General features: G+C 38.7%; 1 protein-coding gene across 3 annotated transcripts in view; it reads left to right on the forward strand.

The window, feature by feature from the left end:
- ARHGAP10 (Rho GTPase activating protein 10) overlaps positions 1–25,093 on the forward strand; it is a 259,765-nt gene that overhangs the window by 99,609 nt on the left and 135,063 nt on the right. For all 3 annotated transcript variants that reach the window (XM_048847264.2, XM_075127725.1, XM_048847266.2), the window contains 5 exons: positions 6,531–6,602; positions 13,770–13,871; positions 17,770–17,880; positions 21,497–21,601; positions 24,405–24,534. In XM_048847264.2, the coding sequence (XP_048703221.1) occupies positions 6,531–6,602; positions 13,770–13,871; positions 17,770–17,880; positions 21,497–21,601; positions 24,405–24,534 (520 nt within the window). The remainder of the gene's footprint in view (positions 1–6,530; positions 6,603–13,769; positions 13,872–17,769; positions 17,881–21,496; positions 21,602–24,404; positions 24,535–25,093) is intronic.

Consider the following 25,093-nt stretch of genomic DNA (forward strand, 5'->3'; position numbering starts at 1 on the left):
TGACAAACTCAGCTCCTTTGCATATATGTCTTTAATTACATGATTGTATACTAGTTTTTCCCACAGAACCCTCACCTCATTGAGGATGGATCTGCTCTGGGTATGATGATCATCCCTGGCTGGGATGATTTAACTGGGAATTGGTCCTGCTTCGAGCAGGGGGTTGGACTAGATGACCTTCTGGGGTCCCTTCCAACCCTGATATTTTATGATTCTATGAATCAGGGCTGTGTAGTGAAGGAGACTTGTCTGTAGAACTTATTTGTTGCAACAGTTAGAAGTTGTGTGGTGAATGAGGCAGGGGATTGCAGGAACAAAGAGGAGGGTCTCATGGTTGAGGAAGTCACTAAAACTAAACTTTTCACATATAGTTCTTAACTGAATATACCTCATTTTCTGGGGGGCAGACTCAATATGGGGTCTGATTTGCAGAAGTGCTAGGCATTCACAACTGCAAGTGAAGTTAACGGGAGCTCTGCTTTGGTTATACAAACTACTATATAATGCTATGTACTCTGAAAAATCAGGTCCTAGTCATCTGAAATTAGTGGATGCTTTTGACCTTAATCTCTCTCTGTCCCAGCCCTCACTCCTTATTGCACAGGGGTGTTGTAAAAATAAATATGTTCTACACTCTGATGCTATAGTAATGAGCACCATAGGAAGGCCTCTGACAAAATTTAATAATTATGTCTTCAGAGCAGGGTTTGAATAGTTTGCAGTGATTAAGGGAGGAGGCACACACTGATCAATGAGGAGAAAACAAAATATTTAAAACCTGCTTGTTAAGTGAGGACCATCCATCCTGTGCCCTGAGTGAGATGGGTCTGGGGGTGGGAGGGATCGTATTTGATGATGTAATTGGAGACTATATCATAATGCATACAAACAAGGGGGCTGAAATAACGCACAATTCTGGCATTATCTCAACTTCTGAGTGCTTGACTTTGCAACTTTAAAGTTGTTTTAACATTTTTTTTGTGTAAAGTATATATGTGCATATGTACAGTTGTGTGTGTATTTGTGTATATATAATATAGAAATGCACAAACCTTAAACACTTTACTCTTCTGTCCCATGCACCACCCCCACTCCCTGGTGAAGTTAGCTTTACTGAGAATCTGATCTCTGCCAATCCCTAGGCCAAGATGTTCGGAAAGTGAATGGTGACTTTGTGGTTGCCCACAATGAGACACCTTAAAGAGTCCAACATTTTCTGAAATCAGGCCCCTTTGGGTGCCTAGCTGTTATACCAATAAAATAAAAGCCAGCAGGATCTTATTAAAGGGGATAAGACAAAATGTTACATTTATTGTGAATACAGAAAGAATCCTAGGAGGCAGTCAGTTATATCTATAACATTTTATTCAGTGTCACATTCGTGTACACACACACACACACACACACACACACACACACGTTCTGCAGCTGCTGTATAGTTACCAGTCCTGAATGTAGCTTGAGTTTGTGGCTTGGGTTCATAGCTTGTGGCGGCTAACTAGCCAGAAAATCCGGGCACAAAGAAGATCTGGGTCTCTGTTGGGCATACACCGATGCCCTTCCATGCTGGCAGCAGAAAGTTACCCTTCAAAGGCTTCCATCTCACCCCTCCTTTTTATAGGCTTCAGTTTGAATCCAGAGTCTATGGGTCTTGCTGTGTCAGGCTGCCTCTGGCTTCAGCGTCATTGATCACCTGTCACTTGCAGACATGACTTTCAGCCTAGGACCTGGCTTTGATATTTCTTCAATTGTACTTTTGTTCTTTTCTTTGGAGGGTGGACTCCTCTGACTTTGTCAGGGCTGTTGTCTGCATCTTCAGCCTTGGGTGTTTACACTTTATTTCATAAGGACAGGCTGGGGCTGGAGGTTGATTCCATCATCCATACATACCTCATTCACACTTCTAAACTAAACTAATAAGATTACAGCAGGGTTTTGCAAAAATGAAGGTTGCAGCAAGCTTTTACAAAATGGAGTGAGCATTTTAAAATGGAGTTTGGGACAAGTTAAAATGGAGTTTGAGTTACAGTATGGACAAGTGTAAGGAATGGCAAACAGGGAACAGAAGTTACAATATAGACAAGTATAATGAATGACGAGCAGTGAGTAGAAGTTACAATGTTGAAACAGTGTAAGTTTCAGCGATTTAAGCAGCAATTGGATTGAAAGTGAAACTCAATTAGCCAGTTATTGGGGTAACCGGTTTTATGAATGAATGTTGTTTCTTTCATAAAACTTTGCTTATGAAGTTATATTAATAAAGTGAACAATTAAAAACAATTTAATTGATCAGTTCTACATAGCCCGAGACTTACATTTACTAAAGAGTTTCAGTCCTAACCTTTAGCTGACTGGTTCTGTTTTTCATTTAAAATTAAAACTTGGTATTAGCTGGTTTGCTGGTAGTTAGTGGTGTTTTTATTAAGTTCTGTGGAAAAGGAGTAAACTGATAAGAATTGAAATGTTGGATCATAAACACTGCAGCTGTCACTGTCACTTGGATTCCTTGCTTTTCAGTGCAGCCGTTTCATCCCCTGATTAATTTTATACTAAACAGGAGAAATGAGTTCCATAATACTGTCTGACTCAAGTATATTACATTTTTGAGAACAAGGAAAAATTAGTTGCTGACTGAAAGGGCAAACTTCAGAGGATTCTCTATTTCCTAAGATCTAGACCTGTTTTCTGATTCACTTCACTGTCTATTTCTCACATCCTACATTTTCCATTTGGAAACTGGTTTTTGGAAGGGATATTTTTCCTCCAACTCTTCCCCTTCCCAGCTGGAAACACTGAATATTTTTGCTTGCAAAGCTAATAGTATCTTAGACTCTTTGAATCCCCATCTTCCCTGATTCCTGTTGCGGTGTAATTGAAAATATTTCTGTTCATAACCAGTTTTGTAGAAGATACTTCTTAAAAAGTGAAAGCTTCCAAAGAAATTGTCCATGGCCTTCTTAATACCATTCCATTGAAAATCACCTCCTTCACTTGTCTTCCCTTTTTAGAAGAAGGACTTCATGAAATATTGTTGCATTTTTGTCCTCTCGGCTGATATTAGGTTACTAACTTTGTGAGACCCACAGTCCCTTTGCCAATAAAATGGATGCAAAGTGTTCTTCCAGAGTGAAACACAGAGCGGCATATAAGTCATTGGAGACATCTCTGAGTGTCTTTTGGACCAGATCATAACCTTCCACTGACTAGAAAATAAATTAAAACTGAAATGAGGACCCAAGAACATGCTGCCAGCATTTTTTCTCTATGCCAAGGGTCTTGCTTTTCAGAATGTTAAATGTGCAAAACCTGATCCTGCTTCCATTTTAGCCCATGGGAGTGTGATTGGACCAAAGCATGTAATTCCATGTAGGGTTGATTTAGAAACAGTTCCCCTTATCAAACCGCTTTGGTAGTTTCTTGAACTTTAAAAAAAAAAAACATTAGGAGATTGGTTAACTCACTTCAGTTAGGCTGTGATCTCTGATAAAAGGAATGAAATTATATCATAGAATCATAGAGTATCAGGGTTGGAAGGGACCCCAGAAGGTCATCTAGTCCAACCCCCTGCTCGAAGCAGGACCAATTCCCAGTTCCAATATCATCTCAGGACTGGCTTATGTTTCACTTTGATACAATCCAATAATTTATACTGCTTATTGTCAAATGTTCTAGTGAGCCAGGAAGGGATGTCTGGTCTCCTTTCTCTTGTATATCTTACTTGTAGATTTCTTGTACAAACTTAAAACATCAGAGTATGGAAGAGCAGGGAGCTGCTTGTTAAATGTCCTCTAGTCTAAAGAACCCAGTTTTAATAGACCCACTCCTGGTTCATATTCCCAGTGTGTGGCAGGTAGAAATTCAAAACTAAAGAGCTCTAGAGATGTCTGTGGAGTAGGGAGCATTAGCCAGAGGTTTTTGCAAGGGGACATGGCAGAGTACAGGTTTTAAATGGCAGTGTCGAGCAAGCTCTAGTGCTCCAGTTTCAACATAAAGATATCACAGCTGAAAGATGGCTAATTAGAGAGAGAGTCTACCACACTTATGGTCCATAGAAGGGGCATTGGGCATATTCAACTCAGATCGTGTTCTTATAACTCTAAGACAGTTAAATTAGACTCATGCAGCAAGGGTAAGATTAATACCTTGCAAGAAAACTGTCCAAGAATTTAGCCGTACTGTCTTATAACATTGGAGGTGGATTGTCCAAGATATAAAATGAAAGTGTTCAGTCAGATATGGTTTTCCAAGGAAATGTCATTCAGCAAACTAGCATGTGAAGCAATAGAAACTTTAGGAGGGACAGAGCTTTCCTTTAAGCTCTAAATCTATAGGATTTACCAGCTGCCTTTACACTGGAAGTGTTGACCTAAGAATATGACTCTTGTACAGTTTGTACTGTCAGAGAACTGCAATTGCAGGTAAATAGCTTTCTTGTAGGTGAGCAGTATCCTCTCCTATAAGAATATACTGAGTATTTCTCCTCGCTCTACGTTCCTCGTGTTTTTTGATAGTGCAGATCCTTTCTTCATAGATCTATCTTTGTTGGCACTTGTTTTTATTTAAAAAATGTCACCCATTGTCCATATACTTTTTTGGGGTAGGGGTGGGAGGTAGGGTGGCAGCAGGGCGGCAGTGTAACCATGTCCCCTTTCTGCAAATTAACCTTCAGTTCTGTGCGATTGGGTAATGATTGATATATGCAATTAAATGAGGGTAAAATTCTTCTTGCCATGTAGAGGATAAGGAAAGACTTCTTATTATGAAGGACAAGGGAAACGCTATTTTAAAAAATATAGAAGAAAATCATCAGAGATCAATTTCCTTTACAAGTACTTTACTTTCCATACCCGACCAACATGGGTAAATTATAAGTATTTCATTGTGTCCTTTCTTTTACAATGTGAAACCCTTATTCCAACGAATGCTGGGCTTGGCTCAGAGCTGTTTTAATTGAACTGTTGAAAATGTCATGAGGCCAGTTAACTGTTTACTCACCTGTTTGTTTGAAGTTCCTAATCAGTTTTGATAATTATAATTCTCCTTTGCTGCAACAAGTTGCTGCACCTCAGTTTTGACTTTTATTATTTAATATCCTTATATTTTACGATCTTACTATTGGTGAATAGTGTTTAGCTGCTCATTTGAAGTTTATTTGAACCTATGAGAGCTCCTTAGCTACCTCACAATCGTCTGTACACAGTACTCCCTCATCATGGTGTATTGTCTTCCTGGCAAGCACTGAGCTTCAGGGGATGACTGGGGAGCCCACTTCCCCAAGTCTGGTGCTGGGTTGCTCCAGACTGTGTGTGTATGTGGGAGAGCTGAACTTCTGTCTTGCTCCCTCACTTTGGAATTCTAGAGAGAGTTTGTAGCAAGCTTTATATTTAGGTTGCCTAACATTTTCCATTATAGAAGTCTTGTAGGGCTTTTATGAGAAGCTCTCGCACCTCCATTGTAAACAGCGGGCCTTTAATATTCTGCAGGGACAGAGCCTTGGGGCTAGAGACTTGCCTTTTGCTTGTCCCATGATATTAATTTTAGGGTTCACCCGGTTATAAAGTGTTAAAATTGCCATTTCTTTTCTCTGCTTTCATTTCTCAGAAAAATGTTAGCAGTCTGTCAAAATAACTAAAGACATGAATGTTCTAAAGAGTGAGGCCCACATGGCCACTGCTGCATTGGAAACAGCTGTAGTATCTGTAGTGTGTGTGACGATGTGGACTGAGCCAGGCTCCCCCTCCCTTTAACCTCCCCATCACCCCCATTCCAAGCACTTGACTTCAGCCATTTCCACCTCATGTAGAGCAGGAGCTTATCCAACTTTTGGGGGAGATGACAGAGTTTGGGGCTTGATGTTCCTGTGCAAAAACTGCCGTGTTTCAGTGCACAGAATGAACATGCAGGATGAACATGAAATGAAGGCAACTGTAAATCTATCATTTCCTAAGTTTTGAGAATATGACTTTGCAACCTAAATAATTTTCTTTTAATGTAGGGTGTTTTTTTGTGTACTATTAATCTTAGTACAGACTTAATTGGCAGGCGGGTATATGAAGAGTGTATTTGCTATTCAGTTCTGCATTTGTTGCAATAACGTGATCTGATGCCCCTAAGTAAAATTAAATTGTTGGCATTTATAAGGAAAAAATGCAATGAAAGGTTTTGTTAATGAATGGGACAAAGCTCAATTGTTAAGAGACTGTTGCCTTGTTCAGAAAGACTGGAGGAAACCTCAGCCAAACCTTCACTATTGTATTTGCATAGTTCATGATGCTCAACTTGAAAATATTTTAATGTCTGCTTCAAGATGAGCTGAGGAATAATTTTTTCAAAAGCTCTTAAGTGATTTAGGAGCCATATGGGTTTAGAAAATGGGGCTCAGGCTCCTATCTCATTTAAGTGCTTTTGAAAATGATACTCTGGAGCTTTTAATTTTTTGTACTATTTGCAGTTGGGAGGGTAAAATAAATGACTAGCCTTTCTCCTCTGTGGATAACACACTATATACTCTGTTGTTTTTCTTTCTCTAGGCACTCAGTGTTACCGAAACTCTGATCAAACCTTTGGAAAAATTTAGGAAGGAGCAGCTAGGAGCTGTAAAGGTTCGTCTCAAATTTATTTGTTTGCCCTTTTTTAAAGAGATGAGTTTAATTTCTCTATTTGGTCAAAGTATCCTCATGACACCAATTTGGCAGCGCACAGAGAAATGCTGGTATTTATCTTTTTTTATGTGCCAATTTTTTTCTTTGGGAACTTGGTTCAGAAATGAATGGGAAATATGCCGTGAGAGGGGAGGAATGTGTCCTTTTCTCTCCTTCCCTCTCCCCCCTCCCTTGTCTTTTCTGTCTTGGATAAAAGAAATGCCACAAAGAGCATTCTCGTGTTGCTAATGGATGACCATAATCTTCTGCTGTACGTCCACTTACTTGCATATTTAAAAGCCTGCTACATGTTAACTACCTCAAGAATTTATCCTCATACCCTTTCTTCTTATATTTCCCATTGTTGAAATTAGAACTGATAACTCTTTATTAAAAATAAAATTATTCCAAATTGTTTAGGGTAGTGGATTGGGAGGGTGGGTAGTTTAGAGATTGGCTTGTCTCAGCCTGCTCCAAAGAATTCGTGATTCTTTGTGATTAAGGATGTCTGTCTCTCCTGTCTGTATCATATTTATTTTCAATAATGAAGCCTGAACACCCTCTATTAAACCATTCTTTAAAGACATTCTTTACAGATGGAAATAGTAGATACAGAGTTTACCTCCTTGTAGCTTTTCCTCCTAAAGACAGTTTTTAAACTCTAACAAAAAAGCCCTAAGAGAAACTCCTTAACACTCTCTTCCGCTGTGTACATTTCCAAAACTCACCTTAATAAACTGTGTAATCGGTCTGCAGATGTCAGAGCTTGACCCTTTTGAGGTTTCACTTGGAAGTGTATCTAAAAAATACAGGGAAATTTCAATTAAGGTTTAAAATGCTTAAATCTCCCTTACCAGGAACACAGGCATGGTGAATTTTCGAAATAGTTTCTAATACCGAAAACACTTCTAAAACTTTTTCTTCTACAGCAATTGCAGCAAAATGCAAGAACTTGCAAGAAGCCAAATTGTCTGTAAAAACCCCTCCTGAGCCAAAATCTCTCCAGCCAAAAGTTAGTGCTTCTGTAATACAACAGGTCCGTTTCCTCCTGACTGAACTTTGGTTGCTGAATTTTTCCATCAGGAAGGTAAAATTCCACTCTGTTCAGCACCAGGGTGAAGAGCTTTTTCTCTTTTATTGAGTCTCTAAATGTTGCTTCCTGATTCACTTTAAACTCAGAACAAGAATACCTCTTCACGGTACATGAGGGGAAAATGTTCTATCTTAGATCGTAAACAATTAAAACAGAACATCAGTTCCGCCTTTGCTTAATCTTCTGGGGCCATGAGAGTTTTGTCAGAGCTCACAAGCTTCGAAGGGTTTTTGTCTAGCATATTTTAAAAGTTGTCTCAGTAATTGGGCCTCTTCTAAGGCAAAAAAACAACAAGAAGTTAGTGGTCCCATAGTTAGCCCCTGACTGCCAAAGGGTATTGCTGTCTTTTAGATGAGAGCTCGTTATCATTTATGAATTAAAAATCATTAAAAATCCCATGGCACTTTTCACCAGTGTTTCACCCTTCTGTCCTGTCAACTGGGTAACTGCATTCTTCCCCCCTGAATTTCTTAATACAATTTCATTTGGATACATCATTCCTCACTTCCTGTCTCAACCTCTACAGTATTACTGTGCACTGTTAAACAGAGAACATGTTCCATCCTGGAAGTGGCTGGACTTCAGTTGTGGCCAAAAGGATCCCAGTACATAAGATTTGAGAAATGCTTCAGGATTTTTTTTGGATGAAAAGCTCTGTATAAATTCAGGGTCATGATAAATATATGTACTGTATCTATAAACACAAAAAGGCTTTCTTCAAGGGAATTGAAACCTGGGTCTCCTAACATTATCAAAAGGGTAATTTCTCCAAAAGCATAATCGCAACATAGATTACCTTGGGCCAAGTTTTAGGCTTTTACTCCATTTTTGTGCAGTCCTTATTTAGGCAAACCTCACATTGACTTTAAATAGTTTTACCTGTGTAAGGACAAAATAAAAATTGTAGGAACTTCAGGATTTGGCCTCTTGATCTAGAATTTTAAATATATTTAGAACAAAACATCTTCTATATTAAGTACTGAATAGTGCTAAATTTTAAGCTTAAAGCAGTTTTATGGAGATCTGAAGAATACTTTTCAGGAATTTTTAAAAAATATCCAGTATAATGGAAGCACTGAAACATTAGCTATGGTATTGGAAAGATAACATTGCATAGTATCAACATCTCCAAGTACAGTTAGAACTATTACGTCTGAATCTAGAACAGTAAGTATATTTGCTGTAGGAAAAATGCACATGCTCACTACAAAAAGCAAACACTGAATGTTTAGTTCACCTTAAATTACTGCTGCTTAATATTAAACAGTTTTACTCCTATGGAAAAATGAGTCTGGATTGGATAGATCCGGTCCAATTCTGAGCCCTCACTGAATTAACCCCTTGAAAAGGAGCATCACAGTTGAAAAAAAAAACCCAACAACAGCCTGAATTTAACCAGAGTACAGTGGGGTTGTGCATATGGGGAAGGAAGTATCTTTTTGGCAAAGCACAAATTCTTAAGCACTCACTTTAATATAATATGTAAACACAATGACATCTTTATCCTCTTTCTTTTCCCCCTCCGCCTCCGCGGCCTCCCATGTGCTAATCTCACATAGTCTATAATGATGCTGAAACCATTTATTATATTGTTTCACTTCAGTAATTTATCAGTTTGGTTTTGGCTTCTTCCTCTCTTTAGAATTCAATTACATGTTTGGGCTTGACTCTGGTAAAGGATCTGATTGACCCAAACACATCATCATCATCATCATCTTTAATTTTAGATGAGTTTAATTAAAGGGACGATGTCTAGAATAGTGGTATGCTTAAAGAACCCCATGAGATAGGAAACCTACATTCTAGGTCTAACCTAGGTTTTTTATTAACATTACATTTTGTAAAACCTTGCTTGTGAACAGGTCCTAAACAGATTAAAAGTGTTCCTTTTCAAATAAGACAAAGGTTTCCTCAAAGTCATTCAGCTCAAGGAACAGAATATCATCTGGTGTCATTAAGAACAAAGCAGAAAGAGTGTAAGAGAAAATGTAGTGAGTACTTCAGTGAGTAGATCATAACCAATATGTCTTTGATATAATAGATGAGCGGTTCTCAAACTTCATTGCACTGTGACCCCCTTCTGACAACAAAAATTACTACATGACCCCAGGAGGGGGGGACCGAAGACTGAGCCCTCCCGAGCCCCGCCGCCTGAGACCCTGGGCAGGGGGAGGGGCAAAGCTGAAGCCAAGGGCTTCTACCCTGCGCTGGGGGCATGTAACCTTAGCCCTGGGCAGTGGGGCTTGGGTTTCAGCCCCAGGCGGTGTGGCTTGGGCTTCAGACTTGCTGGGGCCCAGGGCCAACACCAGCATTGGTGACCCCATTAAAATGGGGTCACGATCCACTTTGGGGTCCCGACCCACAGTTTGAGAACCCTGTAATAGATTGTTTTCAAAATAATATAGGGTGATAGGAAATTTGAATTCAATTAACATCTTGTGGTAAAGAACCTGTTATCATTCTTAGAATTTGATCCCAATATTATATTATTAAATTTTAATTTTTACTACTCCTATAACAAGACAGCACAAAAATTGTTCTGATTGCCAGTTGCCCTAGTCTTGACTTGACTCTATAATTAACTGAATCAAGAAAAATAGAAATGATGAAAGGGAAGGATTGTTCTGAAATTGTTTCTGCTACATTAGACCTATAGAATCATATTTCCAACAAATCTAAAATAACTAATACTTAGGCTGTCACTTTTGTAAATGTAGCATCCAAAATACTGCAAAATTTTGATTTGCATGTGTAGATGGCATTTGTGCACACAAATCTAATAGTTAAATTGCTCCTGGTTGCACCTATTTCTGAGATTCAGGAAAAAAAAATATTGGCTGTATATACCTGAGCCACAGCCCACTGAAGTCCATGGAAATAATTAAGTAAGCTGTGGATTATGTTGTGTATTAGGAAAAAGACCTATACAGCCATTGAAGGTAGTCAGGATATTGCACTGCCTTAAACATTCCAAAAAGATCAGTCGATTTAATAGAAAATGAAATAGTGGGCATGACCAGTGGCATCAAGGACTTCAGGGGTTGTTTAATATTGAATTTGCAGATTCCTCAAGTTAGTGCATGATTTTAAAATATCACTGAATGCTTCTTAGTCCCCCGCTTCCCCTCCCAGGAAATACAAATGAGCTAATGAGATGAGACTTTAGTGGGGACTGTAGGAAGTAGTTCTGTAAGGTGCAACGGGGCATAGATTGAACTACCTGTCTGCTTTTTTTTGAACAAAAGGTCTAAGATTTTATGAAGAGACTTTCAAATACACTTTATAAAAGTACTTTTATCTTTTTCTGTGTGTTTTGCAGGTTTTTAAGGGGAGATCCTCCCAAGCCTGAGGGGCAGTATAGGAGAAAGCACAAATGTGATTGTTAAAAAATTTAACAAGTGGGCTACAGAGGCTGGCATCATGGGCTGATGGAAGGCAAGAGTCAACATTTCAATAGCAATTGAGAGATGGAGAGGGGATAGACCCTGAAAGGTCATGAAAGAGAAGACAAGTAGCTTATGTTTGATGTGATAGGGAAAGGAGAGCCAGTGGAGGAATGCAAAGACAGGGTGATAGGGTCAACATTCTGAATTGATATGAGCAAGGTTAGACTGTGTTTGTCAGGGCAAGAGAGAAGGATGTGCAGTAATCTAGACAGGAGCTGATGAGAGTTTGGACCAGAGTTCTAGCTGGTAGGATAGTCCTCATCTTAGAGACGTTTTTCAGAAAGAAGCAGCAAGGTTTAGACATACCCTAGACGTGAGGACTTAGAGACAGGTCTGAGTCAAAAGAGATGCCTAGGTTACAGACCAGAGCAACAGACAGGATTGTGGTGGTGTTCACAGTGCTGGCAGGGCTTTGGTGGGAGAGAGGTGTAGTGGGGATTAGAAGCTGTTTTAGCCGTGTTTAACTTCAGCTGGTGGCTAGACGTCTATGAGGAGATGTCAGAGAGACAGGCTGAGATTTTAGTTTGGACCGGAGGACACAGGCCTGGGGTAGAGAGAGAGGTCTGAGAGTCATCAGCGTAGAGATGGTTGTTGAATTTGTGTTTATGGATGACATTTCCCAGAGGTCAGGTGTAGAGGGAGAAGAGAAGGGGACCAAGGACAGAGAGCTTGGTGGAACCCACACAGAAAGTTGAAGGGGGGGAATGAGGAGGCTCCTCCAAAGGACATGCTGAAAGAATGATGAGAGAGGTCGGAGGACTGGGACAGGACAGAATTACAGGTGCCAAGGGAAGACATGATTTCAGAAAGAAGAGCATGGTCCACTGTGTTGAAGGTGGCTGACAGGTCAAGGAGGATGAAAATTGACTATTAGTTCTGAGCTTTGGCTAGGAAGAGGTCATTAGAAACTTTGGTAAGAGTGGTTTCAGTGGAATACAAGGGCAGAAGCTGGATTGGTCTAAGATGAAGTTGGAGGAGAGGAATTCCAGCAGTGATTGTAGACAACATGTTTAATGAGATTAGAGATGAAAGGGAGAAGGGATGGCTGTGTGTGTATAGTCCCAAATCTAAAGGTGCATTTCCTCTTGAGACTCAACTGATCTCCTTTGGGTGTACATATGGAGTCCTATTTGCTTACTTTGTCTAAATTAAGCAGTTTAGTGCTTTTACTCATATTAGACGCATTGACTCTGCAATGCTGTTAGAGAGTCAAATGGATTCTGTTCTGGCACATGCATAACAAGATTGTTAAATAGGTTTCAGTTGCACAATTTAACTTTAATTCAGCCCAATTTAAGTTTGCTGAGCTAGTAACTAGGAGGGGAAAAAACACTTCCTTTGTAATCTGAGTGGATTTGGTTGGGAAATCATCGAGAGAAAATAAAATATGGATCCTCATGATAGCATTTTAGAGTCATTTTTAAGAGTATGTCTATGCTTTAAACAAAGCGTATAGCAATTTTGACATAAACATACATTTCTATCCTAAAGACTCCCACTATAGTTCTGGGTTTTGAGTTTGCTGAAAATAACTAAACGTGCACCATTCTGGGACAGAAATCTCTGATACTAGACATGTAACAGAATTCCATGAAACCTTATAAACAATTATTAAAATAACTAGTAAGACTGTTGGTCAGATCCTGACAACAAAGGTTTAATAATACAACGCTTTGTTCTTGCGTTGCTTCGTGCACGTGTGCATGTGTATGGCTGAGGGTACATACAGAATAAAAGATGTACAGACAACCCCAAATTACCCTACTCTAGTACTCAAACAAATAGGTTTTCCAGTGGACAAGCCATTACTGATATAACACTAGTAACTTTAAGGTGGAAAGAAGGCCACTTCTTTCTTGAATGCCCCACAGCATGATGGAGGAATTCAGCACAGAGATCCAGGCTTTAGCTCAAGATTGTCATAAACTTAGCAGTTGGCCTTTTACAACTCCCTGTACCCTAGTAACACTCAGTATTGCCAAACCCAGTGATCAAAAATCATGAATCAAGCCAAACAAATTAGATTGCTTTTAAAATACGGAGTTTAAAAAAAAATAATTAATTGAATTTTATTTTCTTGTTTCTGAACCTTTAGAGTATACTTGGGTCATATTTTTAAGCTTTTCTTTACCACCATGAGGGCTAGAAACATACACCTTTTTTAAAAATTAAAGATGCGATTCTCATGTAATCATGAAGCAAAGAGCAGGGGCTTTTTAAAAAAATGGCAAGCTTCATGAGATTCACAATAAAATCTCAAGAGTTGGCAACACTAAACATAGTTGTAGATTTGTTTTGTTTTGTTTTTACACTGGAAAAGCTCAGGCATTTGTTAGCATGATAGAGTTTCTGTCATTACAGTGCAACTGGCCTTTATTCAGTTTAGGCCCTCAGACAGGATTTAAAAAAATGATTTAAAGTGTTGCTTGTTCTCATTTATTGGGAGGGGGCATGGTATTTTGTTTTTTACTCCCTTACTGCTGCTGTGCTACACCTCTCACCTACAGTTTTAACAAGCGAACAGACACATTGTTCTCGTATTTTCATATTTAAGTGAATGATATTGAATTTATTGCTTTTTACTTGCAGGAGGAAAAGAAGAAGTTTGATAAGGAGACAGAGAAAAACTACAGCTTTTTAGAGAAACATTTAAATTTATCAGCTAAGAAGAAAGAGCCACAGCTACTAGAGGTACTGCTGCTACTATTTCTTCAGCAATGATGCTGAAAATGAAGGTTTTTCCTTTTTGTATTGAGTACTTAAATATATTAATGAAAGTACCAAAAGAGCACTTAGGCTGTTGAAGGCAAAATTGCCATCAACCAAGGAAATTTGGTTTTCTTCAAGAAATCAATATCGTTTGAACATTGCCATTGTTTGATGTCTTTTGGATTAAGTGTGAATATTTTTAGTACATATACACAACACTACTGAACTTTGTTACTTTTACAGACAGTTGAAGGAGTAGTAAAGCATGAACATAGTGTGGACACACCTGCATTTATAGTAAGGTTTCACTGCATATATGCTTACACAGTAATATGTAGATTGGGTTGACAGCTGACAATTGATATGATGGAATGGAATGCTAAATGCAAAAGCTTGTTGCATGCTGATATTTTTTAAAACTTGGAGCACCTCTTTATCCAGTGATGCTACACAGGAAGAGGAAAGATTGTTGATGTCTTTATAGCTCAAGACTAACAGACCTTGTTTTTGTTGGCATTCCTTCTGTCCCCTCAGTGGTCCATGATAGATTTTGTCAGTTGCTATTTCTCAAGGACCAGTAAGTAAGGTATGAGAAAATGAGCAAAGGAAGTTTGTTCGAGCCTCTGTAGACAGAAGGGTTACCTTACATTAGGAAAATCTCCCAGAATTCTTAATTTTCTGTTTAGCTTCTACATGCTTTACATATATTTAGCAGCACTTAAAAGTCCCCCAAATGTAAGGTTTTTTGAACAAAATGTTCCCATCAGCCTCGTTCATATAAATCATTTTCACAATCAGCCAGTTACCTAATAATTTGAGCACCCAGCATGTATTTGCATTTTATCAGCATATTGACTCTGCATGTTGTGTTACTCAGAAAGTTAGGCCCTGGTTTTGCAAGTGTCCGTGTACTTAACTTTGAACTGGTGAGTAGTCTGATTGAAGTCAATTGGAACTACTCATGTGCTTAACTTTAAGCATGTGCATAAGTGTTTGTAGGATCATGGGTAGAAATTGTTCTTACCAAATTGATTAGATACCATAGAAAACTTGGTACAGAAAAATGAAAGTGTTATTTTCCACCTTTTTATAGGCCTGTAATGGGGCATATCTCAAGGTCAGGAAACTTGTAAACATCTAAAACAGAGATGAGATACCACGTGAGTGGAAATGCAGAATACTCCAGAGAGAACAGCCTCAGAGCCATTTTGAACAGAGGTCTAGTAACAGTATCAGCACCACTTGTTCAAAGTATAGAGAAAGTAAAAGTAGATGTATTTAATTTTCTTTACTGAATTTTCAAATACAAAGTTCACTTACAACAATTCCTTCTATTATCAATTAAAAATATTCTTTAAAACTTGTCAGTTATATCTAACTTCTCATTCCTGTTTTTAGAAATGTTAGAAAACAGAATACTAAACATTTTAACAGCCAAAGCATGCTTTTATTTAATGCCTATAGGACTTAAAATGGAAAAAGCTTTTGCACAAGCTTAGGAAACATGTATGCATAAAATTGATGGAGTTGGCTACAAAATTAGCCATACACTTGGCTTTCTGTGTCCTTTCCTTTATGCGTACATAGTATGCATTTAAATGAGATAGTTTAAAAGTGAACTTGACAAACCAAGAAAATGTGCTATGTTGTGGTGGAAGCTATATTACTGTGGGAGGGCTCCTGCCTCTGTCAATGTAGGATTGTTCCTGAAACTATAAGGCATGTGGCAGGTATTGTTTGTACAGCACCTCTGATGTACAAACAACATACAGTACCCGAATAAAGTCACAGTTCATACCTCAGAAAGTTTAGGGATATAATCCTTCATTGACAGGGGGATGGACTAGGCGTCTGTTATAATGTGTAGTGCCATCTGGGGCCTTTAACACTAAAAAAAAAAAATAATAATAATAGAGAGCTAGACCTTGGCTCCACCTGGGTAACCTTAGTCCTAAGGGGCAGGTGCCTCATGGGACATAGATAGTAAACCCCATCACAATCACTTAAGAGAACCTTTCCGTATCTACATCCTATGATTCTAAATGGCTATGTATTGCATACAATGCATTATAGGCATGACTAACTTTACAAACCATACATAAATTGTATTCCATGCATAAATTAGGTTTCTAGGTACTAACCCACTTATTTTTAAACCTTTTTCCTTAATGTTGCAAACATGCAGATGACTTCAGTGTGTGGTTCTTTTTTAAAATGTGATCATTCAATATGTGTGTCTTCATTCACAAACTATTGGCACAGAGCAATAGAGGATTGATTTTTATTTTTGTTTAAATACAAAACATTTTGAAGCTATTTTTGACTTATGGTCACTTCACAGCACAGTAGTTAATGTTGTACCAGAACCATGTTTTGATATTCTTTTGAGCTGGAGGTTATGGTAAGTCTGGGTTTTCCCTTTCTTTTCCCTTCCTTACCCTTTTTTCCTCTTTCTCTGGAGTTTGCACTTTTTGGGGATCTGAGGCTTTTATGGAATTCCTGGAAGGCAGTTGATACCATTTCACAGAGGAGGACTTCAGTAATGATCATTTAACAATTGGAATGACACTGTCCTTTCATCAAATTTATTTTAATAAGGGGATGTTAGCCATTGTTCAGTTCCTTTTCAGTTGAAGACTTGGCTTGGACACCTGTATCTTTATTAATAACCTGTACTAATTTCCTAACAGCATGAAGCAGTATTCGTGCTGGTATAGGAATGAATGGTAGCTAAAATGTAATTAGTACATGAGATCAGTATGACATTGGCACTTTATAAAAGCTAAAATATTAATACATCTGCCTGGGTTAGAACTAAGGCTACATATTTTCAGTATTTTGTAGGCTGTATGGTTTGTTTAATACCCAAGATAAAGGTATTATCCTTTTAAACTGTCTTTTATTGCTAGTGGTACACAGTACGGATGCCTGTATAATGCATCAAAGAAACCCTTGACAAATAAGCAAGTAAGATAGGGGCCAGATTATCATCTTACTTGCCATCACAATTCATACATGTTCAGGATGGGCAGGAGAGGAGGAGATGAAACCTTCCAGAGGTTTCAGAGCAACAGCAGTTTTTTGGGGGTGAGGAGCAATACAGACAATGACAGAGAATCTTCAGCGGTAACACTTCCACCCAGGGTTGAATGGAAGCATTTCACATCTCTTAGATATGAGTCGTCTTATCACCTCTATGTCCCTGCAGGGCCCTCTTGTGTGATATTAAATAATCAGTGTAAGTTTGCACCGACTTGTTTGTGATCTGCATTGCAATTATAATGAAATGTCACGTGAGTTTCCAAAAACACTCCACCTTCTGAAACAAAACACAATCAAGCAAATGGTAAACGGCATTGCTGGTAATGTATCCAAAGTAAGCTACTGTAATGAAAGGTTTCAGAGTAGCAGCCGTGTTAGTCTGTATTCGCAAAAAGAAAAGGAGTACTTGTAGCACTTTAGAGACTAACCAATTTATTTGAGCATAAGCTTTCGTGAGTTACAGCTCACTACAAAAGGTTTTTTCCCCCTCCCTGCTCTCCTGCTGGTAATAGCTCACCTTAGGTGATCACTCTCGTTACAGTGTGTATGGTAACAACCATTGTTTCATGTTCTCTATGTATATAAATCTCCCCACTGTATTTTCCACCGAATGCATCCGATGAAGTGAGCTGTAGCTCACAAAAGCTTATGCTCAGATAAATTTGTTAGTCTCTAAGGTGCCACAAGTACTCCTTTTCTTTTTACTTTAATGAAGTCCTTCGCTAGTCCTTCGCCTAGAGAGTTTTATCACTAACCATCTTCAGCTCTGTATACATGTCATTCTGAAGCTATCGGCATAATGTCTGTGAAACCTAAAACAGCTCTGTTCTGTCTGTAGGCAGATTACCAAGTGGAGCAAAATAGAAAACACTTTTATGAGCTGTCACTTGAATATGTGTGCAAGCTGCAGGAGATACAGGAACGGAAGAAATTTGAGTGTGTGGAACCTGTAAGTACTATAGAATTTATTATATAAGAAAGCAGCACCTGATGGCTTTGACAAGGGGGAGAGATGGAGTGTAAGAGGGTGGAAAACAAAGAGGATCAGTGCTGATTTCTGCTTTCTAAGAAAACTAAGGAACTGGTAACGAAGTAGAATGACAGGTTTCAGAGTAGCAGCCGTGTTCGTCTGTATTCGCAAAAAGAAAAGGAGTACTTGTGGCACCTTAGAGACTAACCAATTAAAGCTTATGCTCAAATAAATTTGTTAGTCTCTAAGGTGCCACAAGTATTCCTTTTCTTTTTAAGTAGAATGAAAAACTATCACGTTACATATATGCAAACTCCTAATATATAGAGAGAGAGACAAACTGATTTAGCTTAAAGCCACCAGTGTAACTATAACTGATCAAGTTACTTTGATGCAAGTTTTTGAGTACAGACAAGCCCTGGAAATGTTCTACAGAAGACCCTGTTAAGGGCAGAGGTGTGCAAAACTTGGCAGCTTTTGTTCACAGGGTCTTTGGGCAAACAGTTTGTTTTGATTGAATTCATAGCCCCTGAAATGTAACGTGACTAATCCAAAGAGCATGTTTCCATGCTTGGGTTTGCAGGTTAAGCTCCTATTTGCTTAATTTAAAGTTGAGCCCACTCACTAAAAGGTTGAATCTGGTCCAAAATCTCAAAGTGAAATTAGTCTGAAACTACCAAACTTGGCCAGGGTTGAAAGTGTGTAAAACCAATGAGCTTCACTTGGTTTCAAGCTAAACCATAACAATGCTGACCAGGCTTACTCAAAGTTCCTGCGGGGGCTTTCTCTAAAATTTCCCCAAACCTTCACAGATAGTTGAATTAGGTTTGTAACAAAACCTTAAGCTATGCTAGTATCCTCTGGTTTCAGATGTATTTATGAAACATTCATAACCACTCTCATTATGATAGTTATTGAGAGAGTGTGCATGTGTATGGTGTTTTTCACTCAGTCCGTGCCGCTTCCAGCAGCTCCCATTGGCCTGGAGCAGCAAACCGTGGCCACTGGGAGCCGCGATCGGCTGAACCTGCGGACGTGGCTGGTAAACAAACTGGCCCGGCCCGCCAGGGGCTTTCCCTGCACAAGCGGTGGAACAAGTCTGGGAACCACTGAGCTATGCTGATATAAGCACTGTGATATAAACTATGCCCAAAGTAGGGGGTTTGTACTGGTCTGCTTATACAAGCATATTTGAAGTGGTGGCACAGCTTGTTTGTAGACAAGGCCTTAGGTGTTTTTGCATATGTCCCCTAAGTCCTGTTAAAACAAATTAAAATAAATGAGTCTATGAGCTTACTATTGTGGTATCTAGCGATTCCATAACAAAAGCCATTTATCTTCCTGAAAGCCCAATTAAAATGAGTACCTCTCCAAATTACATTCTCAAACTTCATGCATGCTCTGGTGAACTGGTTCTTTCAGCTGCTTTTCACAACAACCTTTTCCTCTGAAGACTGGGTAAGTTGTATGTGGGAGGAAATTGTTGCTTGATTTGTATCTGAATATAGTGGAGTCTATTATACTCAATATATGCAAATTATATTCCTTTTTTCATTTTAAATTTTCACTGAGGGCGTGAATTGCTCATTCCCATCTCCTTCTTTGCCATGTAGATATTTTATGAGCCTTGCATTTTTTCAAGGGTAGTGAACCACTGTTTTGAAAATAGTTTGCTTAAATGTGGCTTCAAAGTATTGTTACATCATCAGGCTGTGGCTCCTTTTCTCCATAATACAGAGGCCTGCGTCTTTCTGTGGGATTTTCACCCTCGCTTTGCTTTGGGAGTTGCCTATTGTTTTCTTACTAGGGCTGTCAAGCGATTAAAAAAATTAATTGTGATTAATCACACAATTATCAAAAAACAGTCAAGATTAATCTCACAATTAATCACACTGTTAAACGATAATAGAATACTATTTATTTAAATATTTTTGAATGTTTTCTACATTTTCAAATATATTGATTTCAATTACAACACAAAATACAAAGTGTGCAGTGCTCACTTTCTATTTATTTTTAATTACAAATATTTACACCAGTGGTTCCCAAACTTCCGTACTGGTGACCCCTTTCACACAGCAAGCCTCTGAGTGTGACCCTCCCCCATATAAATTTAAAACACCTTTTTTTATATTGAACATTATTATAAATGCTGGAGGTGAAGCGGGGTTTGGGAGTGGAGACAGACAGCTCGCAGCCCCCCATGTAATAATCTCGTGGCCCCCAGAGGGGTCACAACCCCCAGTTTGAGAACGCCTGATTTACACTGTAAAAAACAAAAGAAATACTATTTTTCAATTCACGTAATATAAGTACTGTAGTGTAATCTCTTTATCATGAAAGTTGAACTTACAGTGTAGAATTGTGTACTTCTGAAAGCATGCTCCACACCTTGTCTCTCTCAGAATTTGGAAGGAGCTTTAGATTCTTAAACCTGGAGTCGAGTGCTGTAGCTATCTTTAGCAATCTTACCAGGTCCTTCTTTGTGTTTTGTCAAATCTGCAGTGAAAGTGTTCTTAAAACAAACAACATGTGCGGAGTCATCATCCGAGACTGCTATAATATGAAATATATGGCAGAATGCGGGTAAAACAGAGCAGGAGACATACAATTCTCCCCCAAGGAGTTCAGTCACAAATTTAATTAACACGTTTTTTTTTTTAACAAGCATCATGAGCATGGAAACGTCCTCTGGAGTGGTGGCCAAAGCATGAAGGGGCATACAAATGTTTAGTGTACCTGGCATGTAAATACCTTGCAACACCAGCTACAAAAGTGCCATCCGAATGCCTGTTCTGACTTTCTGGTGACATTGTAAATAAGAAGCGGGCAGCATTTTCTCCCATAAATATAAACAAACTTGTTTGTCTTAGCGATTGGCTGAAAAAGAAGTAGCACTGAGTGGACTTGTAGGCATGAAGTTTTACATTGTTTTGTTTTTGAGTGCAGTTATGTAACAACAAAAATCTTTGTAAGTTGCACTTTGACGATAAAGAGATTGCACAACAGTACTTGTATGAGGTGAATTGAAAATACAATTTCTTTTGTTTATCATTTTTACCGTGCAAATATTCGTAATAAATAATAATATAAAGTGAGCATTGTGCACTTTGTATTCTGTGTTGTAATTGAAATCAATATTATTTGAGAATGTAGAGAAACATCCAAAATATTTAATAAATTTCAATTGCTATTCTGTTGTTTAACAGTGCAATTTAAAACTGATTAATCGCGATTAATTTTTTTAAACAGTTAATTTTTTTGAGTTAATCGTATGAGTTAACTGCGATTAATCGTCAGCCCTATTTCTTACTTGTTTGATCAAGTTTAAAATAAAGATAATTTGTAAGAGACTGGAAGCAAGACAGATTCCACAGGTGTTAGTTATGTTGTTAGCCATTTTTAACAAAATAGATTCTTGTGAATAGTAGACATTAGTAAGAATATTTTTATTAAAGAAATCTGATAGTTTTTGTTTACTTGTTCTTTTTAATGCTTCTTTTAAATGCTTAGTAAAGACTAAATGAGAATACAGCAATCTTTGCTGGCAATTGGCGTTCGCCCTGCTAAGAAAGCTCTCCTGCTTGTATTCCAGGTGCTGTCATTTTTTCAGGGTATATTCACTTTCTATCATCAGGGCTATGAACTCGCCAAAGACTTCAATCACTACAAAATGGCTCTGCAGATCAATATCCAGAATGTAAGCTAAGCTGTTTTATATTTAAGCCATTTACAAATTTTTGGAATAAAAAATGTGTACTGTATATTTGGATAACTCGTTTCTTGGTACTGTGAGTTAATCAAGAGAAACCTTGGGGCTATAGTGCCATCTTCTGGCTAACCAATTATGTGACTGAATCATCCATTGTGCAATAATTGAGAATACAGCTAACCCTGCCACCCTAGTGTTCTCTAATACTCTTTAAAATATTTTCTGTCAGCTTTTCATAGTTTGCATTTAAATTCTTTCATGTTCACACTAGATATGTTTGTTTAATGTAATTAACAGTTTATTTTAATTATGTGCAGTTGGCTGGCTCAGAGGTTTGGCAATGGAATACATCTGAATTCAGGCTGGATTGACTTTAAGTCATTACTACAGAACTACACTGTAGGTAACTGAAAAACATTCAGTGGGACAGCCAGGCTTCCTAACAATTTTTGTCACACTTGTTGGTACTTCCGTTAAAGGGGCCAAAGAAAAAATGACATGGAGGCTCTGAACCAGACTCTCTTCTTCAGAACAATACTTTCAGAAAATAATGTACTTGAAGCACTCAAGTATCGAGCTGTTTAAGGAAACTTAGACAGTGATGGCCTGTGCGACACTTGTTTTGTTGGTTGGCTGTTGGTCTCCAGGGTTGTCTGGAATTATGACACAGTACTTCTAGGAGGTTACAGTCTGATTATAGACATGAATTGATGAGTCAGAACAACAGACGGTAGTGGGGAGAAAAGGCGGAAAAGTGTTACAATAATATATGGTTATGTAAGTTAACATCTTTGATAACACACTTGTATTTCCTTTTTGTTTGTGTACATCTTTTCTCCACGCTCATGAATTCTCAACTTGTATTGGGTTGCAGAGGGAATTTTTCGGTTGTGACAGTGGGCTTCCTGGAAGAAGTCACCCTTTCTGAAAGGAATTAAATGAGGGGTCTTTCCCACTGGGATTGGGAGAAGATATAAAAAGCACAGATGGCAGCATAAAAGAAGGCACCAAGGTGCAAATAGGAGAAGGATAGTAAAAGGGCATTGAGTCTGATATTGGTATTAGCGCAAAAAAGCTGAAGTAGGACAAGACAAGAGATAAGATCTGAAATATAGGCCAGGATGAAGTTGTACAGGGCTTTGAAGGTGAAGATGAGGAGTTGAACTTGAAATTGTAGATGAAGGTGACCCAGTGAGATGTTGGAAGAGGGAAGTGATGTGGTCAGAGCAATGGGAAAGGAAAACAATCTTTGTAGCAGTATTTTGGATGGACTGAATGGCAGCAATATGTGTATCAGGAAATGCAGAGAGGTTGCAGTAATGAAAGTGTGAGATTACTGTTATAACTGTTGGAATTGAAAGGCTGGGTTGGATTTTCAAAATGCTCTAGGGGAAGGAGTGGCAATACTTGGTGACAGCCTTGGAGGAGAATGGAAAGAAGAGTCAGAAATGACCCTGAGGTTGAGAGCCCAAAAGACATGGAGGTCAGTGGTGCTGTCCACTGTAAAGTGTCTCTCTATGCCGATTTAGTAATGCCAGCTCCCTGAGTGGCTTAGAATCGTGGTTGATGTAATTTTAAAGTCAAGATTGGATGTTTTTCTAAAAGATCTGCTCTAGGAATTATTTTGGAGAACTTCTATATATGACCTGTTCTATACAGGAGGTCAGACTAGATGATCATAATGGTCCCTTCTGGCCTTAGAATCTATGAATCTGTTTCACACAAGGCTTTTAAGCAGTACAGTTCATGACAATCAACCCCCACCACTCTCATCTTACCTAATGTACTGTAAGAATTGCATAAGCACATTCATAAAAGGTATTATTTTCCATCTTCCATTAGTCCATGATGTGAGAGCACAGAGCATCTCTAATTTCTGTTGCCTGGGTGCATCCTGCTGCAACTGTGGTAGCTGCATTTTGTGGCTGAGGTACTGGCTCAGCAGTCTGTCACTGTCATGTGTCCATTCTGGAGAAATGTCTCATCTTTTTGCTTCCCAAAGATTGTGAAGAGCACAGCAAGCCACAGTAATGCAAACAGCATTGATGACATTGGAATCCAAATGGGTCTCTAGACAGTGCCAGTGGGGTTTCTATCTGCCACACCACATTCAGCCACCATTCTGCACCTTCTAAAGTGTAGTTTAACCTTATTTTACCGGCACCTCTGAGATCAGGGTATGCTTTCATAAACCAAGACAAAATCGGTTACGTGGGGTCCCCTAGAATAATAGTAGGGAGAGTAACTCCGTTTATGGCAATGTCATTTCATGGGACTAGTGTCCCAGCCTGTCTTTGAATGTAGACTCCCAATTGGCAGAAAACCCTGGCATTATGAACTTTCCAGTGCAGCCCATGTTGATATGGTCTTCAAAGGCCTGCATAACAATGGAGCAGTACCTTTTTTAGTTTACGTACTCACATGCTCCTTTAGGAGGGCAAGAAAACTATGGGCACATGAATTCCAGCAATGGCCCCAGCACAGTTTGGAAACCGCATTCTCTCAAAGGCGGGATTTACTTCAGGAATGCCGCAGAAACCTCTGCCACCACTTTATCCACATTCAGCTTTCCAAAGCCAAACTGGTTAGCAACAGACCAGAAGCAGTCAGGGATAGCCGGTTTCCAGATGGTTACAGCAACCTGCTTCTGGACCAGGATGTCTGCTCTCGTTGAGTGTGTGTCTTGATGCTGGAGGGTTGAGGCAGGCTGCTCACAAAGCTTCAGAACGTAGCTTTTCTAGTATTTTTCTATTTTAAATAGCTTTTTTCTTTTTTTTTTTTTTCAATTTAGACAAGAAATCGTTTTGAAGGAACAAGATCGGAGGTGGAGGAGCTCATGAACAAAATCAGGCAGAGTCCTCAGGAACATAAAAGAGCAAATCAGTTTACAATAGAAGGCTACCTTTATGTGCAGGAAAAAAGTAAGATACATTTTTATTTTATTATTTGTATTCCAGTAGTGCCCAAAATCTTCTAAGTGCTATACACATGCCTGTATATGTACTTCGACAAACACACATGCACACACAGAGTTTCTACTCAAAAAGCATTTAGTTTAAGAAAAATGCATTTATAATTCAGTGTTCTCATCTCTTTACAAATTTAATATCATACTTAATATTCTTTCATACAGTGATCTCCAAGCACTATACAAGTATCAATTAAGCAAACCTCGAGTGAGGTAGGGAGGCTGTAATATTCCTGTCTTAGTATTCCAGCGAGGCACAGAAAGGCTCAGTGAGTTGGCCAAGGTTACATAGTGAATCAGTGGCAGAGCTGGGAATAGAGTCTTCAACTGTCTCTCAGTACTGTGCACTAAATATTTTGTTGTTGAATGTAAAGCCCTTTTATAGGAAACGTTTTGTTCTTTTTTGAGAGTGGACCCTATGGTATTCATTGTGGGTGAACATGCATTTCATGTGTTTGGTACTGGAAATTCTTCAATAGCAATGTCTCTTGGTCTGTGCTGATGTACCATGC

The sequence above is a fragment of the Caretta caretta genome, chromosome 4, assembly GCF_965140235.1.
Source record: "Caretta caretta isolate rCarCar2 chromosome 4, rCarCar1.hap1, whole genome shotgun sequence".
Taxonomy (NCBI): Eukaryota; Metazoa; Chordata; order Testudines; family Cheloniidae; genus Caretta; species Caretta caretta.